Source organism: Cyanistes caeruleus, chromosome 5, assembly GCF_971803275.1.
Source record: "Cyanistes caeruleus chromosome 5, bCyaCae1.hap1.1, whole genome shotgun sequence".
NCBI classification, from domain to species: domain Eukaryota; kingdom Metazoa; phylum Chordata; class Aves; order Passeriformes; family Paridae; genus Cyanistes; species Cyanistes caeruleus.
Genome location: NC_141705.1, coordinates 60,987,626 through 61,004,765, shown reverse-complemented (window position 1 = coordinate 61,004,765; position 17,140 = coordinate 60,987,626). Strand labels below are relative to the sequence as shown.

The 17,140-nt window shown below is 40.9% G+C and overlaps 1 protein-coding gene across 10 annotated transcripts in view; it reads right to left on the bottom strand.

Moving 5' to 3' along the window:
- INPP4B (inositol polyphosphate-4-phosphatase type II B) overlaps positions 1-4,357 on the bottom strand; it is a 322,348-nt gene extending 317,991 nt beyond the window's left edge. For 4 of the 10 annotated variants that reach the window (XM_086889765.1, XM_086889763.1, XM_086889773.1 and 1 more), the window contains exon 1: positions 4,178-4,304. Coding sequence is in view for 2 of the 10 variants with exons in the window: in XM_086889762.1 (XP_086745888.1) it covers positions 3,445-3,462 (18 nt within the window). In the remaining 8 variants the exon portion in view is untranslated. Of the gene's footprint in view, positions 1-3,444; positions 3,992-4,062; positions 4,097-4,177 lie in introns of those variants that run through there. The other 6 variants (XR_015286969.1, XM_086889766.1, XM_086889768.1 and 3 more) reach the window with 4 other exon arrangements.
- Between the last annotated feature and the right edge of the window lie 12,783 nt (positions 4,358-17,140).

Genomic DNA, 17,140 nt, shown 5'->3' with positions numbered 1-17,140 from the left:
TAATGCCATGACACTCAGTAACAGAGCACAAACTCAGCCTGCCAAAGTGACCTTGATAAACAGCATCATATTTAATGCTTTGACACAGTGCTATGTCAAGTAAGTACCTTTAGCTTGTGTTTTCTTACGTATTTTCATTAAATAGAGCCAGGTTCAACATTAAAAACAATCTAAAGGAACCTGTGGGGCAAATTCACTGGCAAATAGGAAGAGACTTAGTTTGCCAGACTGAGACAAAAGGGCTTTTAACATCCAAACCCAATTTTAAACCTCCTGTGCAGAGAGAGAACTGAAGCAACTGTAAACAGAACGTTCCTGCCCAGTCTCTTAGGATTCTCAAGTGTGGCAAGTTCTTTAGACCTTGGATCTATAACACTTGAGAAGCAGAAATAACTCTATGTTTCTTAAAAGTCATACCAACAACACTGACATCAAACAATTCAAAACCCATTACTGAAAGACATAAGCAAACTTTATAAGCTTGAAAAACCTACAGAATAAGCAGATACAGTTTGTTCTGTTCACTCCCTCTCAAGACAAATTAATAATTATACCATGCACAATATAAGATGTCCACTTCACTTTTCAGTATGTTATTTCAGTATACCTTGCCAAAAAGGTACATAAGACTTGGAAGACAGACAATGTATCCAGTCTCCCAACAGCAGTTTTCATAGGAGAATTGATTGCTTAAATCTGTTTTGCTCTTTGAGATTCTGTCCATATTTAGTTAATTTATGATGACAGAAAAAATGGGGAAAAATCTTCCCCAGAAAGACCTGCTACTGACTGGCCAAATCAACTGAATCTCCCTTTGCAGATTATGGAGAAAATGCACTAGAGAATTCTACATCAGTAGTTTATACTTCTTTTTTCTCTTCTGTCAAGCAGTAAATGCACAGCCCTCCAAACAGCAAGAAACTGAAATCCACAAACCTCAAGCCCTCTTTAGAATTGTCAGCATGGATTTTGTATGAAGACAAGCAAGTCTTTTTAATTAAAATCCCGTATCATTGTGAAGACATCTCTGAGCTGAAGTCCAGCACCACATTTAAACTCTGTGCAATCCAGCTGGCCTTTCACAGTTTGCCTCAGGTTTTCTATAACATATCAACTATCCAGGACAGGAGAGCCTGAGAAGCTGACTAGATCGTTACCCAACAGAGTTAAAGAAGAATGAGGCATTCCCTTAAAAAAAACCACAAAAGACGGCGAGAGCGACATCAGCTGTGACTGCTGCTAGATAGAAATGGAGAACTCAGGACAAATTTGCAGTGAGATTGGCAGGTTTGTAGGTGAAATCAGGAAGTGTGGGGAGGGCCCCTAAACCCTGGGTAAGTAATAGACAAGACCCAAGGCCTGATAAGGCCAGGACTGCCAACTCATCCCAAGTAACTTTTCAGCCTTTTGTCCAGCTCATGTTTTGACACTCAAAGTGAGATTTATAAGTAAACTAAAAAATTCAGGGAAAAGTATTTCATAGAATTTGAGTTATATCAGCCCAGGTTATTTCAAAGAAAGAATCCTTTCTCAATAGGGTAATAAATAACATGCACCATTTATCAACAATAACAATAAAATATTAGTGTAATACAAGATATTTAATAAGTCAAGCAAAACTAGCCCTCCTAAAAATTTCCATCAGTCAGAACATTTGACATACAGGAAGGGTTATGAAAATATAAGTTAGGGAAAGACATGTATCTAACTGCCCAAGTGTTTAAGCATGCTGCCTCAAGTCATCAGAAGTTTTGAAGAAACTTTAGTGTAGAGAGTCCACCTTTGGATTTGTCTCAATAAGCATTCTTACTTACTCCTGTAAATCTGTTATATAAATTCAAAAATTATTGCTTTCGTATTTCTCTTCAAAAGTCATGTGCTAAAAATATATATCCATAACAAGCTAAACAATTCAGCATGCCTATCAATCCCACTACTTTGCCTCCAAAAATTCACAGTGAATTTAGGCCTCAGCCTATTCAAAAAATTACTTCACCTGCAGACCCTCTCACAGCCTCCACTCATTACTGTCAGCCAGCAGCACTGTCAGACTTCAATGATCCAGGCAGGTCTTCCACTCCTGTGGTTTTTGTTGGGGTTTTGGGGTTGGGTTTTTTTTGTTGTCTTACAGTACAGTAGACTTCCAGGCACTAAGTGGAGTATTAATCTTGCCTTTTTGGTTCACAAAACCTTCACCTAATGTGAAATCTTTCTGTCAGATCAGAAAATAAGGAGACTATAGATCATAAAGGAGGATTTGTAAGAGGCACCTGGATACACCTGCTCAAACTGATATACCTTAGGCTGAAGAAGACAGAATTGTTTGATCAAAAAAAACTAAAGCAGCCTCACAGATAAGTCTCTCCAGAGAAAGTGAAACCAGAGCAAAAGAAGGATCAGCTGCACTTGCAAGGTTTGAGGAACCCATGGAAAACTGGAACTTGAAGCATCAGTCAGTCTAAGAAAGCCAGTAAAAGAAAAGATGTATAAGAAAGATTGAATCTTGAGTGCTGTAGAAACTGTCAGAAAGCAGAAGGGAGAAAAAAACCAAAAATAGGGCTCTGAAGTAGTAACGCTGCCACTTAGATCATCAGGGCTGTAAAAATCTCACAGGATTAATTGCTGCTCATACTAATCTTATGACTTATATCCTAATTTTGGTGGAATTATCAATACGTGTGAAGTAAACAGCATTCAGTCCTGCATGGATAGATACAGTAATGAGGGCTTATGTACACAAACGCCATCCAGTATACAGGTTCACAGAACAAAAAAATCTGAGATACTGCAGGGCTTTAAAGCTAGCTCAAATTTAATCAAGTAAAATAAAAACATTGAAAATAATCAAGTGGCTAGAAAATGGCCTTTTTAAAAACTGATATGACACTTGCAAATACTTATCCAAACAGAAGTTTTGTTAGTAACTAATTATTTACATACTCTTTCTTTGATACAGACAGAGACATTCTCCCCATCATTCTTGCTATGTAGGCATCATTTACATACAGAGAGTGCCTGTAAGCCAGTAAAGACTGAAAATGTTCTTATCTTTCAGCCAGATTTAAATGGCATACGCATGGCCTGATTTTAGTATATCTATTTTAACACGTGATTAATGGGTAAATAAACAAGTAAACTTCTTCTGGCAAGGAAGATAAATGGAAACATAATTAGGCATCAGATGAAAACACAAATCCACAAAGACTTGATCCTATTATTTCTATTTTGGATAAAGTACTGGGTTCGTTTTGGGGACCAAGCAGGGAGCCCCAAGCTTTACCATCCATGCTTCAAAATCTGTGTCATTTCAGAAAAAGAAAACAGAGTTCTACTCGATTGTAGATCAGAAAATTAACATCATCATCATCATCCCCCCCCTCCCCCCGGTTTCTGGCTGATACAGTTTCAAGTTACAACTCTGCTCAACTTTATTATTTGTAATACCTTTCTTGTGGTTTCCATTCCATCTCGGCAGACAGTGCTCTTTGCAAAATGGGGATGGGGATCTTATAGCTCGATTACTCCACCAAATTAACCCTTAGCATCACCCACAGAAACCGCTACCCTCACTCAAGTATCCCCAACTTTCGAACGCGACACAAAACCTTCGCAGATAAGGCCCTCGAGACCCCCCGATAGGCTTTCGGAAGGGCCACGGCCACAGCTGCACGGTGGGGCCGGCACCGCAGCCAAGGCGGCATCCAGGCTCCCGGCGGGCAACGCCGCCGCCGTCGGGAGAAACTAGGGGAGATCCCCGGCGCGTCCTAGCTGGAAGCTGCCCTGGCAGCTCGGATTCCTCCGCGCTCCCGGTGATCCCCGGAGGGCGGCGGCGAGCCGGGCAGGGGTCTCTGGAGCGGCCGGGCCACCTTCCTTCCCTCAGCGCCGGCCCTGAAGGGGCGGGAGAGCGGCAGCCGCCCTGGGCGCACTCCAGCCCGGATCAGCCCTCGCCCAGCGGCGTTCGCGGCCCCCGGCGAACACGCCTTCTCCCGCTGCCAGGGCTGCGCGCCCGGCGGGCTGTAACCTTAAGAAACTTGATAAGGGAATAAAAGGGAGGGACTTTACCGGAACCGATTCTCGGCTTCTAATCTCTCCTGACGTGCCGAAGCCCGCGGGGAAAACAAGGAAACAAACGCTGGCCAGCGGCAAGAGCCCCCGCGCCCCTCCCGAGCGGCTGTACCTGTCCGGCAGCGGGGCGGCCGGCGCGGCACTTTCCCCCGCTGCGTGCGGGAGACGCTCGGCGGCGGGCGAGCTGCTATTTATAGTCCGGAGCCTCCAGCAGCGCGATGGACGGCGAGAGGAAATGAAGAGCTGCGCGCCCAGGCAGCCGGAGCCGAGCCCGTCCGCCACCCCGCTCCCCGCCGCCGCCGGGGGGGCGAGGTGCGGCTGGCTCTGGGCACGGGCGCTCCTGCCCCCGGCGCCACCCTCGGCAGTCCCCTCCCAATGTCACCGCAAGCCGCAGGTAGGCAGGGGAGGCGGCAGCCGCCGCTCCGGCAGCCCTGCGGCCAGCAGGCAGCGCGGCGCGGCTCAGCCGCTCAGAGGTGACCCGCTACTGCTGCTGCTGGAGGAGGCGAGACCGACACCGGGGTGTGGGAGGGAGACGCCGGCGCTTGCCATTCACCTCCTGCCGCCCAGAGGGAGCCCGGCCTCCGCGGCCGCCTCTGCCGACTGCCGGGGGCTGGGAGGCGGTGGCGGGAGCGATCCCGGCCCGAGGGGACAGTCGGGCCAGGCTGAGGTCGCTCCCGGCGAGCCCGGCGCCGGCTCGGTGCGGGCTGGCAAGCTCCACGTCGGCACCTCTAGGGGCACTGTGGCTCAGGGGAACGCAGCAGGACCGGTGGGATACGCTAGTCCCTTCCCTGTCCCGGAGCCGGGAACCGAATGTCCCTGGAAGGCAAGCAAGCGGCTGCTCGGAACCACCGGGCCGGCTGCCTTCCAGCCTCAAAACTTTGGGGGGTGGGCGATGAGGGATGCCTGGTCCTGTCAGGAAGGAAGGTGGGAGCGCTACGCCTCACCTCCGGCCGGTGCTGCCGCTCCAGAAAGTACTAATGGCATCCGTACACCCGGCCTTTGATCCACGGCATCTGAAAACTGGGTTCGTATGTATGGCAACAGAGGAATTAAAATAAGTTCTAAAACATTTTACTCGCTTGATAATAATCTTCTTTTAATCCTGGGTGGGTTTTTTTCTACTGATTTTGTAGTTAGATAAATTCTGGCATTTGAAGCTTCAATCAATCCTTTTGAGACTACTTGTGCATTATTGCAGGACACCGTCTGGGACTTGAGCAGCATAACTCACTCCTACACTATCATTCTCCAAGCAACTGAAGTTAATACAGATTAGATAGCTACGTTAGCCTACTCACTGTCATTTGTTTCAGGACTGTATTTAGTGTTTCCTGTATTGTAATAACTGCAGTCATCTACAAGGCACCAGCACAAGGGCCTAACAATGATCTGTGCAAAGCAAGACAGATTCAGCTTTGAGAGCTTGAAGTCACAACAGAGATACAGAGATACAAAGATGGGAGCTAAACAAATAACATTAGAAGCTACACAAAATTGAAAGGAAAACATTGAGAAGGCACAAGAGATATTTGACCTTGTCCCAACACCTAAACAAAGTAATACACAAAAATCTAGCTTGATGGAACTACCCCTTTATATAAAGCTACTCATGCATAAATGTTTGCAGAATAAGGCTCCTATTAAACAAATCATCGTAATAAAGTTAAACTGCCTTTTCAGTTCGGAGATTAGTCTTTGAGCATCTCTCATGAATGATATTTTGCTTTTCACAAAGGAGTTTTTTCACAATCTTCCTTGTTAAATTTTTAATGTTCCGTAGTGCAACACATTGCAGGATAGGTCCTGCTGGCACAGGAATTGGTAGCAGTAGACTCAGGTTGCCACCAATGGCAATCTAGATGGGAACATTCAAAGATTGGCTATGTGCAATTCAATTGCATAGGTTTTTCCTTTCTCTGTGCTTCCTTAGGAACCAAATACTGTGGTGGCTTAGTCTGTGGTTGCTTTTCAAATGAAAGCAATCCCAAACTCCTATATAAGTTCAGAGCTGAGTACCAAGTCTGTAAAATAGATGTTCTCCTAGATTTGGAAGGAAGTGCAATTACAGCCCCCACTTTCTTTTTTTCAGTAATAAAACCTTGATTAAGTTGAGCTACTGAACTTCATGAAAAGCAGTTATCAAAAATATTTTCTTGAAGAACATTTATTCTTGGGCAAGACATTGTAATATAGCCAGTAATACTGCAGACCACAGGAAGGAGAAAGGCTGATTTTTACATTAGTCTTATGTTAAGACTCAAGATGTTACTGGAAAATGGCTGCTGAGAAATCTGTCCTATGTCAGAATGGAAAAAAAATATATTAGATAATCATAGTTTCATCCAGCTCTGAAATGTTTCAAAAAGGATATATAGTCTAAAACTCTCCTTTGTCATAGTCAAAATTTTCAGAGCTTGAAAATACACTTAATTAAAAAAGGTATCTAATGCTCAAAATTATTTTGAATGTGTTATTATGCTCCCTACCTCTGAAAATCACACTTCCTAAAGTGCCTAGAGATGGATTTAGGGTGTCTAACTGCATCCACTCAGGCTTGAAAATTTTTGCCTACCTACCTGTGCTTCATAATAAATGTATTAGAAAGCTTCAGGCAAGCTATAAAAGTATTCTCAAAAAAGCAATGCTGACTTGAGCCATTAGAAGACATGACACCGACCTAATAAAGTACTTGACTGTATAATTCAGCTCATTCTGGTATATGGAAACTAGCATCTGAAGCCCAGCTTTTGACAGGCATCTGTAGCAGAAGGAGAAAAATTAATACAAAACACTTCCATGTTATGGCAATTTTATTGTTAATATCTTTCCACTATTCCCCAACATTTTTCAAATTGATGTGCTTATTGTTCTGAAGTCTCCCTTTCTGCTATCTCCCCAACTCCTATGTATAACATCCTATATTCCTACTTATAAATAGGAGTCTCTAACATACTGGTAAAGGGTAGGGATAAGGAGATGAGGGGGGAAGAAAGAAGAAATAAAATCGTGACAGACTTGAAACTTCCTATGGGGACGACGAGTGGAGCTATTGGAGAATATTCCTGCTCTGCTAGCCAGATCCAATCTAACCAGATGCAATCTGGCTAGCAAGGATTGCTATACCCAGGCCAAGGCCTGGGATCAAAGAGAAAAATAACTAATTGAAGAACTTCAGGATGAGGAAAAGAAATAGGATTTAAAGACCTGTCAGCATCTGGAGTAGAACTTCTCTGCTGGAGAAGCTCTAACTTAGCAATCAAAGTCTCCCAGTACAAGGAGGAAATAACAAGGTTGATAGGAATTTACTAAACCTTCAAGGAAAGGCAAAGGTCTAAGCAAGAAGAAATGCAAATATTTATTGTTGTAGGCCTTTGCTCAGAGTCCATCTTGATGGATAGAGAGGGTTTGTTTTCAAGAAGTTCTTTTTGTGTTATCTTCGATTGGCATTCACTATAACAGTTTACCGAGGGAAAGGACTAAATGTACACCAAACACAATTGGGGCTGTCATGCTAACCTTGTTAGAAAGCAGGGCTGTGTCAGGCAGAGAAGTTAAATTTAGGCTCAGAATCAAAGAGGGACTGAAAAGGATCTAAATCATTCTGTATTCCCAAGCAATGAAATCTCTTTGAAAGCAGAGCTAGAGTAAAAATTGAAGGCTCCTCATTCTCTGGACTGTTGGTATGAATAACTGCATGGGATAATTGCATTGTTTCTTGATACTAACCACAGTACAGCAAAGGTTGTTGAATTTATGCCAGCTTTCTAACTGCAAAGAACTAGGGAATAAAAAATTAAATCCTAATGAAAGCATAAACCTTTCCTCCATCAGTGCAGGATCACTCACACCCCTTAAAGTCATCTCCTGCCTGAAACCAAAGGATGCTTCTGACACTGAAAATAAACCTAAAGCATTAAATGAAAATCAGCAAAAATCACATCCTAGCAGGACTGAGCTTGACTGGTAGGGCTTCCTGCATAACAGTGTCACTGTAAATTACTGCACAAAATTGAAATCCTTGCACTGTGTCAGGCTCTTGACAGAACTGGTGACCATAAACTTCAGTTTAGCTCTTAGTGCCTCACACCTTGTTAGTTACACTGATGGTGGATGTGTGCCAAAAAGCTACCCTGCTAACTTAAATATTGCAGTTTATACCAAACATACATATTGCAATGTAGCTACAGAATGAATGCAGAAGAAACAAGATGATGACCTAGGTTCTCCAGGGGAACTGCACACCGCAATTTACTGAGCAAATCAAAGCCCTGACTTTGCAGGTTGCTCTGTGTGGGCAATAGATTGTACCAGTGGCTCCACTGAGGCCTGTGCAGGACAGTATCAACATCAAACAACTTGCAGGATCAACATGTTCCAGAGGAAGAGCTGTGTAACTAATAACATTGAGGTGAAACTGAAACTGAGATGAATACCATACTACCAAATACAGAAGAAAGCAATGTCTAAGGTAAGCACTTCCTCAGTTGTCTGAAATGATCACAGACTTTTCATCAAAAGACATGGAGGAAAACCAATACAGAGCTGCTGCAGAAAGCACTGCAAAGAGTATCACACTGCGTACTAAATTAAAGAGGGGGGTAGTGGAAATAAAAAAAATCCCAAACCAAAATTATGTCTTATGCTGCCTAGATTGTACCTCCTGCTGAAAGGCAGATGGATTTGTTTTCTTTACATTTTGGCAATATTTATTGTGTTGGTTGTACAAATAGGGAATGATTGTAAAAAAGTTACCCTAATGTTTTTCTGTGCATTGGCTAAAACATGCAACTATTTATCATCAGTCTGAACAACAACTTCACTTCTTGCCCCACTGCCAGGAAAAAGGCAGTCGTCGAAATACCAGACAAAGCACTATTACACTATTATTGTTCTTTTTTTTCAACATCGTTTTCTCTCAGTTTCAACATTTGTTGCTGTGCAAAGTTTTGTGTAAAACCAAGGGACAAGAAGCAAAGTTCTTAAGGACAGAAAATGTGATTTTATGAGATTTATTTGATGGTTGGAAATACCCTATTCATATGACACAAAATGCTGAACAGCATAAGCCTTCTCTATTGTTCAAAACATTTTAATGGAGAGACTTTATTAAAATAGTCTCCATGTGAGGTATCATCTCTTAGAGCTTGTATAACCACAGTATCATGTTCTCTGGCCACTTTGACAATAGTGCAGCTGTGTGCCCAGGTCAAATCTGGTTCATATTTGCCAGACAAGACAGATATGTGCAGATCTTGTACTAAATGCTGTTGGGGCTGCTGCTCAAAAACCTGCCAAAACAAAACCAAAAAACAACAACAACAACAACAAAAAAACCCAAAAAACAAAACAAAACAAAAAAAAAAAACAGAAAGATTTTTAATTTCCCCAGGAGTTTTGAATTTCATTTTCTGCTCCTTTTGCAACAGTATAAATTACTAGATAGCATGCAAGGCTTAAAAGAGTCAAGATAAATGGTTAAATTATTGGACCAGTTCCATTAGTAGAAACTCTATAGACTTCAGGGGTCTTTTACTGACCTATGCTCACGGCAGAAGCCATAGTTTTTATTAGGTCTAGTAGTACTGGATGCCATTTTTCAGGCCAAACGCCCTGTTACTTGATGTTGGACACTTAACCTCTGCCAAAAAATCACACTGCTCAATTTTATCTCACAAGGCAAAAACACTTCAATATCTTTCGGCAATACTTGTTTGGGACAGAAGGTGAAAGGGCAAGCCAGCAGTTAGTTTACTGTCTAAAACAATAAAGTCATCAGACAGGCTGAAGTGGAGGCAATACACAGTTCCCTTCTTGCTGACAAGATTTCACCATCACTTTTTTCACATTTTCTCTGTGGGCTGAATTTCAAAGAAGGTTTATACATTGCCAGAACAGACCTGTTTTAAAGCATTTTGTTGCTCTCCACCAAAAACCTTCCCCCCACCCCCCCAAAAAAACCCTAATAAAACCAAAACATCTGTCAAGAAAATGCCTTTACAAAATATCTGCAACCCTCAAATCCCAAAATCCAGTCCTATTCCTATAGCTTTGAAAGCGATTTTATGGCACTTTTTATTCCCTTAAAACCACTCCCTTAAATTATAATTCAGACTTGCAATTTCATTCTCAGAAGTTAGAACTGTAACTATTACCTACCTCCAAAAAAGAATATTATTAATCTTGTCTCTTTATAGTTCTGCCAAAAACTCAAGAAAATCTGGCTTTGTACTAAACTTAATCCCACATTCCCTTTGCCTCAGCATTCAGAGACAAAACAGTCCTCTGGGGTAGCAGAGCCTACAAAAAAAGAGTGTCCCTGCCAGTGGCCAGCTGTTCTCAATTCTCTCATTTTTCAAAGGACAATTTTTCAAAAAGCAGCCAAGTTCACATTTGCATTGCCCTCCACTGGTGTAATTATTTATATCATATTATATTGAAAATAACTTTCTCTCAAACCATGACAGCTTTTTTTTTTTAAATTTGCATGGTGAAAATTGAAAGATTCTATGCAATAGCATATGAAGCCCTTAGAGCTTTCCAGTGCTTTTGCTGGAGTAATTCACACAGTAATTCACACTCCCCTTTGAAATAGATTTTGGCTCCATTTGTGGCAGCTGGTTGAAGATGAGCAACATCTAAAAACCTGAAAATTCACAAATGCCTGCCAGATTGAAGTAGCAAGATGATAGGATACCTTGTCATTGGTAGCTTGATAAAATGGGTATGAGAACTCCATTCTTATTTAATATTTATCTACCTTTACAGCTGCATAAATATCCTTTAATGTACACCCTGTGAATTCACAGCAAGAGGAGCCCAAGAAGATCCCACACTTGTCTGAGGAAAAGTAAACACTTGAGAACTAAAGAAAATAATTAAAGCTGAAGCTTTAACAGATATTCTCTTCCATATAAAAACAGGGGTTTAGAGCTTGAATAGGATGTTCAGAAATAAGGTGTGACTGAAAATAGAAAAGTAACCTTTGGGAGTTGCATTCTTTTCTGTTTACAGGATATCCCCTCTTGCCCTGTAAGGGGGTCCAGCTATAGGATAGGTGCAGCTGACAACTGAGGGAGTGCTTTGTGCAAGTCCATTACTCTGCTGAGCAGCATTTTTTGCCTTTAACTTGGATTCTGACAATTTTTCTAGGGCATGGTTCATGTAAAAAAAGTCTGGAATATTAAATTTCATGGCTCCTAGGTGTACTTCTAACATGGGTGCTAACAAAAACCTTAAAGTTGGGGGCAAACCTGGTGCCCTGGGCCATGGCACTCCAAACCTCTCACAGCCATGTAGAACAACCACTGGGGAACTCCCTCAGAGAAATGAACATAAAGCTTTCAGCATACGTTTTTCTCTCGCCATATGTCATCCATACATCAAGAGGATGTCACTGACAGCACAAGTAGATTAACCACATCAAATATTGACTGTGAAAATCAAGGACTCCTGAGGCAATACTCAAGTCAGCAAGCAGGCAGGTTTGAATAGCAGGTAAAGAGATGTTGCAGGTATTGCAGAATGTTGCACCCCAAGGGAAACATCTGAAAAAGAGGCTGGCTCACTGCTCCCTGTGGTACCACAAGCAGCAGAAGCAGAGAGCTCTGCCTGCCTGCCAAAGAGGTAAGATACCACCACTCAGCTAATTAGCAGCATCTCATCTCTTGCTCTCGCTGAGCTTCTGCCAAGCTCCTTCTATCGTACTTTTCTTCTAATTTGAAAAAGGAAACTACAGTTCTGACACCCCTTGTTTGAAAATTGCTAGTCCCTGTTCTAATCAGACAAAACTTTAAATCACAGCCACCTTGATTTCAGAAAAGTTTAACTTGTAGGATAACTTTCTATCCATTTAGTATTGGCTTATTCATGTAACTGTAATGTGCAGCCCTACCTTGGACAATGATTCTCCTATTTCCTGCACGTTGGCAGACCACATGCAGACTCTCACCCCTGATCATTTTATACTGGTCACAGCAGGACTTTAAAGAGGATATATTTTACTACACAGATGAGCAATCACTTTCAAACCCCTTTGCAGTATTTTCCTACTCACTGTGCTTCAATTCACAATTTGATGCCATTCAAAAATAGCAGGCTCTTGTCTGTGTATGGTATTCAGCCTGTCTAAGGGTAAATGTGCTTAATCCTAAATCATCACCATTTAACTGTGTATCTTTTTCCCTGTGCTGTAATTTGAAAGAATGATACAAAGACTATTTTGGAGAGCTTAGTATATGCCTATCTGATTATATCCCTCACTTCTCATCTCCTGATCTTTAATATATTTTGGATTTTGACCCTCTCTGTCCTGTAAAAATTTGTGTGTAACATGAATCAAGTACTTAAGGCTAATGATGTTCACTGTTTAAAGTGGGTTGTCTGGTCTGTTGGCTGAGGTATGTTTTTTCCATTGTGTTTAAAAATATTTTCTGCCTTGCACTGTAAAGTAAATGAAACAAATGGAAATAATTGCTGTGTGGTGATTGATAGTGAGGACAGTGGGGGTAGTTTCATCTTTGTCACTGGCCTTTTACTTAATTTTGAGAGTTTCACTTAGCTTACATGAACCTGACATGAACACATGTAAAATAGCTATAATACCCCTCACTGATGTCATAAGGTAAGTTAAATTTGGACCCTGGCTTTAATTGGCCTTCCAACATTTGTGTGCTGTTCAGGGTATAAAAAAAGATTTTTGTCCTATGTGCCTTATTTTGACCAAGGAAAATTAATTAAGTCTGGATAAGTGTCAAGGGAAACTCTCCTTTGTGCACCATTGTGCAGTTGATTACCTCAAAGAGCTTGGGAGAATATAGAATCATATGACATTGCTGGCCTATGAAGGGTCAAGAAGGAAATAGATTTCCTGTGAGTCTCTGTTGGCTACTGCCTAACTCTCCATGTCTAGGACAACCTGGCCTTTAATTAGGTGGTTAGGACAAGCTAAAATCCTCAACAAACAGACTCTAGACAAGAGTAAAGTATTATTATTAATTTTAAGTGGAACAAATTTAAGATAATTTAAGTCATGTTTAAGGTCATATGAGAAGTCAAGCCAATTTTTTTCAGGGAATTCATATTTGTCACTTTACCTGGTTAGCAGAAGGCTGGTTTCAAGAGCTATCCCCTGCTTCTTCCTGACTTCTATCTAGGTCATCTTGATACATGCACATATTCCACTGAATTTAATGCAGTTACTCCCATGTAGCTTTAGGACCTCTTTCTGCAGCTTGACAGTAAGAATATTTAGCTCTATGCTGTATGTATTTGTCTGCCAATATTCTAATATTTTGCTGCTACTATGAAAAATCAGGGATTCTGTGTCCTGGAGCACAACTGTACAGAGAAGATAGCTATAGTGATAGAGCACATCTGGTTGGAGAGAAACATTTGTTCTTGATCCTTTTCAAAAAACCCCATATTTGGTAGGTACACAGCAGTGCTTGGTTCACTGCCTATAGATAAATGTCTACAGAATAAATACTGATTCAGCTATTTCAGTGTAAATTGATATACGTGACTGGCACTATTTTTGTTAAGTCTACTTAATAGAAGGTAATTTCCACAGGTAAAATATAAACCCATTGCCATATAATGTTTGCTTTCATGAGTTTGGAGGCTTTTTGTTTGGGGGAGGGTCTCTTTTGCTAGTTAGCTAGTTTTAGTTGCTAAGTTGTTAACTTCAGGGTTATAAAAACATTTTAGCAAATGTGGATGTTGTTAATAACTCTTTAAGCACTTCCCCCCTGTTATTTTTAAGGACAATGTGGAGTCAAGTGGTTTAAACATATACTACTTGTAAGACAAGCAGGAAAAAAAAATTAAAGTACAGCTTCTTGCAGAGTAATTAACTTAGCTGAATTCAATACATTTTGTCAGAGTATGTTTAATTTTCTTCACCTGTGACAAATTCAGAGAAATTCTGTTTGATCCAGCTAAAGTGTTCTGAAGATGCAGTATCTGAGTAGGAAGAGGATTCCCCCACTCTGCAAGACATGCACTTGTAGCTGTCTTCCAGCCAATCACTGGTGGAATTCACCTTGCACCTTTCACATTTCTTTTAAGATTACCCAGCAGAAGCTCAGGAAACGTGAACCAAGTAGCCAAACTGTGGTGTGGGCTAGGAAGTGAGTGAGAGGTGAGCTGAGAAGGAAGGATGTGGGTGGACAGCTGCAAATGCTGCAGCTGCGCTCAATCGCTCCTTTGCGCTCAGGCCAGTGTGACCACGTGTGCTGCTGTCCCCTTCCTGTGCCTGCATGGCTCCACATGCTTTGTGGAGACACTTTAACCCTCCAAGTAAACCTCAAAACATTTTGTGGGGAACAAAAGGTGAGACTGAAAGACAGGAAGTGAATGCTGGCTTCCACAGAGTTCTTGTCCAGCAGCCTTTGCCAAGGGAATCTGGGGGATATTTCCTCCTATAGAAATGTTACATTCCTACTGTAAAGTGAATTGGGACAAATACTCTTTTTCTTTAGGATTTTCCTAAAATCTCACTCCAGAATATACATATTTTATTTTTCCTGCCTTTTGTATTCTGACAGTGGTCTGCCTGAGGAGGTTTCTTGCAAAGTACAAAAAATGAAGAAAGAAAATTGAGAAGAAACAATGGCAAAGAAAAAACTATGTAGGAACTATGAAACTCTGGGTTTGTATATTGCATTTTTGGAGGCAAGTTCTCCTTTAGGTGAAAATAATAATCCCAGAGGGGAAGTTTTTTCCAAACATTTATTGGATATAAGATATTTTGGGTGTAGATTCAATAGAGTCCTTGAGTTAGAGATGTTTCACCTCTGCCATACTCAGAGGACATGCAGCATGAGCCCCAACTTGCCTGCAAAGGACAGGTGGAAAAATGTCTCTTGTGTCTGGAAGAACAAAATTAACCTGCATGTGAAACATGGCTAAAGAAGAAACATATATACTTGATAACGTTTGTACCACAACACTGCTTCTATGCTAGCCATTCATTTTCCTCTCCTTAATGTGGGCAAGAGTTAAAATATGGGGAATGAACAAGCATTTCACAATTAAAGATGAGGGCAGGATGACAGCATACAAGGGAAGAGTCTTTGGTACTGCTACTAGTAATGAGTCTCCAAGAGTTTGAGTCTGCCTAGTGCTTTCGCTGGAGTTTTACTTTCTAAGAAAAACTGCTGAGTACCATCTCTCCTGATTATACCTGTGGAAATTGATTTCTTTTCATGCTCATTTGCATATTAAATCTTAGAAACTAAGGAGTACTGAAGTACAGAACTACAGATTTCATGAAGGAGGGCAGAAGTACATCAGAACTTCCTGCCATTCATTACATTCTTATTGTACAGTTCAATGAATATTTGTGTAGCTGATAATAAGATAATAATAAAAAAATATGGAAAAGTGATATGACTACAGGGATAATCCAGTCAAAATCTGAGCAAGGACTGAGAAGCACATGATCTAATGCTCTTCAAGGAGCTGCAGTCCTTCATGTAGCATTGACATTTATTACCTCAGCACGTATTAGCAATACAGCTTTGCTTTCTGGCCAGATGCATTGCAGTGCATGATATTTTCCTTGTGACACAACTTGTTATAAACAAAGGAGATGGAAGATTAAAGCAAAGCAACCATTGTCATATCAAGGAATCACTTCCTCAGACTTCAGGCTGATAGTTACTCTGCTGTTATACCTTCTATAAAATGTAACAGGATGCTTTAAATCTCAGAGTACAATTTCTATAAATAGATTTCTGCTGGAAAGAAGAACACAAAAAGCTATCGTAACATGATAAACTGTCAAAATGGGGAAGAGCTGATTTAGATACCAAGTTTATTCATTTTAGCACAGATGTAATCTACTCTCATCAGCACTGAGGCATTTATTCCCCCTACTTTAGGACTTCCAGAAGACACAGTGTGTAGAAGAGTAGTAAACCAGCCTGCTGTTTGGAAATGGTACCTGATAAATCCACATTGCCACTACAGTGCTTTTAAAAAAAGTGACAGTGCCATAATAGAAAGGTTAAAATGTCAGAAAATATGTCAAAATGCTTCTTTAAAATTAAACATGTAGTTGCTTATTGGCTACACAGAATCAAGCATATTTCTCAGCTGACATTTTGTTTAAGCCCTTTTCTAGTCTGTGAGATCAGGCAGTATGCATATGAAAAATATTGCATTCTGTGCTACACTTTATATTGACAACCCAATCTTTATGTGTCCATTTCAATAAAACAAGAACATTCATAAAGTTATTTTATTTACTGATCATGCAAAACTACTAAGGACAAAAGAAAAACAAACCGGTCCCAGACAAAGTAGTAGCCTGAAATCTCTGACGTGCAGTGTTAAAGCAAGATTAGCTTGTAAAGAAAAACAGTTTTAATCTTATTTTTTTAATTAGGATGGTGTACTGAGGGGGGGAAAAACCTAAAAAACAATTCTCTTCTCCTGCATCTAGTGGAGTGAAATGAGTACTTTAATTCTATTTGTAGATGTTCAGGAGTATTGGCAGGGATTCAAAATACCCACAACTGAGCAGAAATGCTACCATTGATGAAGGCAAATTTTGGCCCATATAAAAAGGATATAGGATATAGGAAATATCTATAATTCCTTTCAAAAACATGAAATAACAAGAAAATCTGCCTTGGTTTCCCTGCATCGCTGTGCAATAGAATTTTTCATAATGTTCAGCCTGAGCATATTTATTGCTTTACATTCAAGCATACAGCATTTGTCATTTTAAAATGAAATGCAATAATTACATAAGCCACTCCAATGTGTTTTCTTCTCCTTGGATTTTCAAACAAAGTCCAAAAGGAAGGTCAGAGAGGTACAAGCTGAGAGAGTAAGCAACTGATGTGTTCCCCATGAAGAAGGAACAGAGCAGCTTGCTCAGCTTCAGTGTGAGCTGTAATGCAGTGCAGGGTGTCCCTCCCTTCCATTCACTTTTTTCCCAGTCAATGGTTGCCATAAACAACTCTGCAATATTGTCATGTTGCAAGCACACTAATCATGGCTCACATTTGGGTGATAGCATAAACAGCATAAATGTCTGTTATGGCCACAATAACAGTTTCAGCACAGG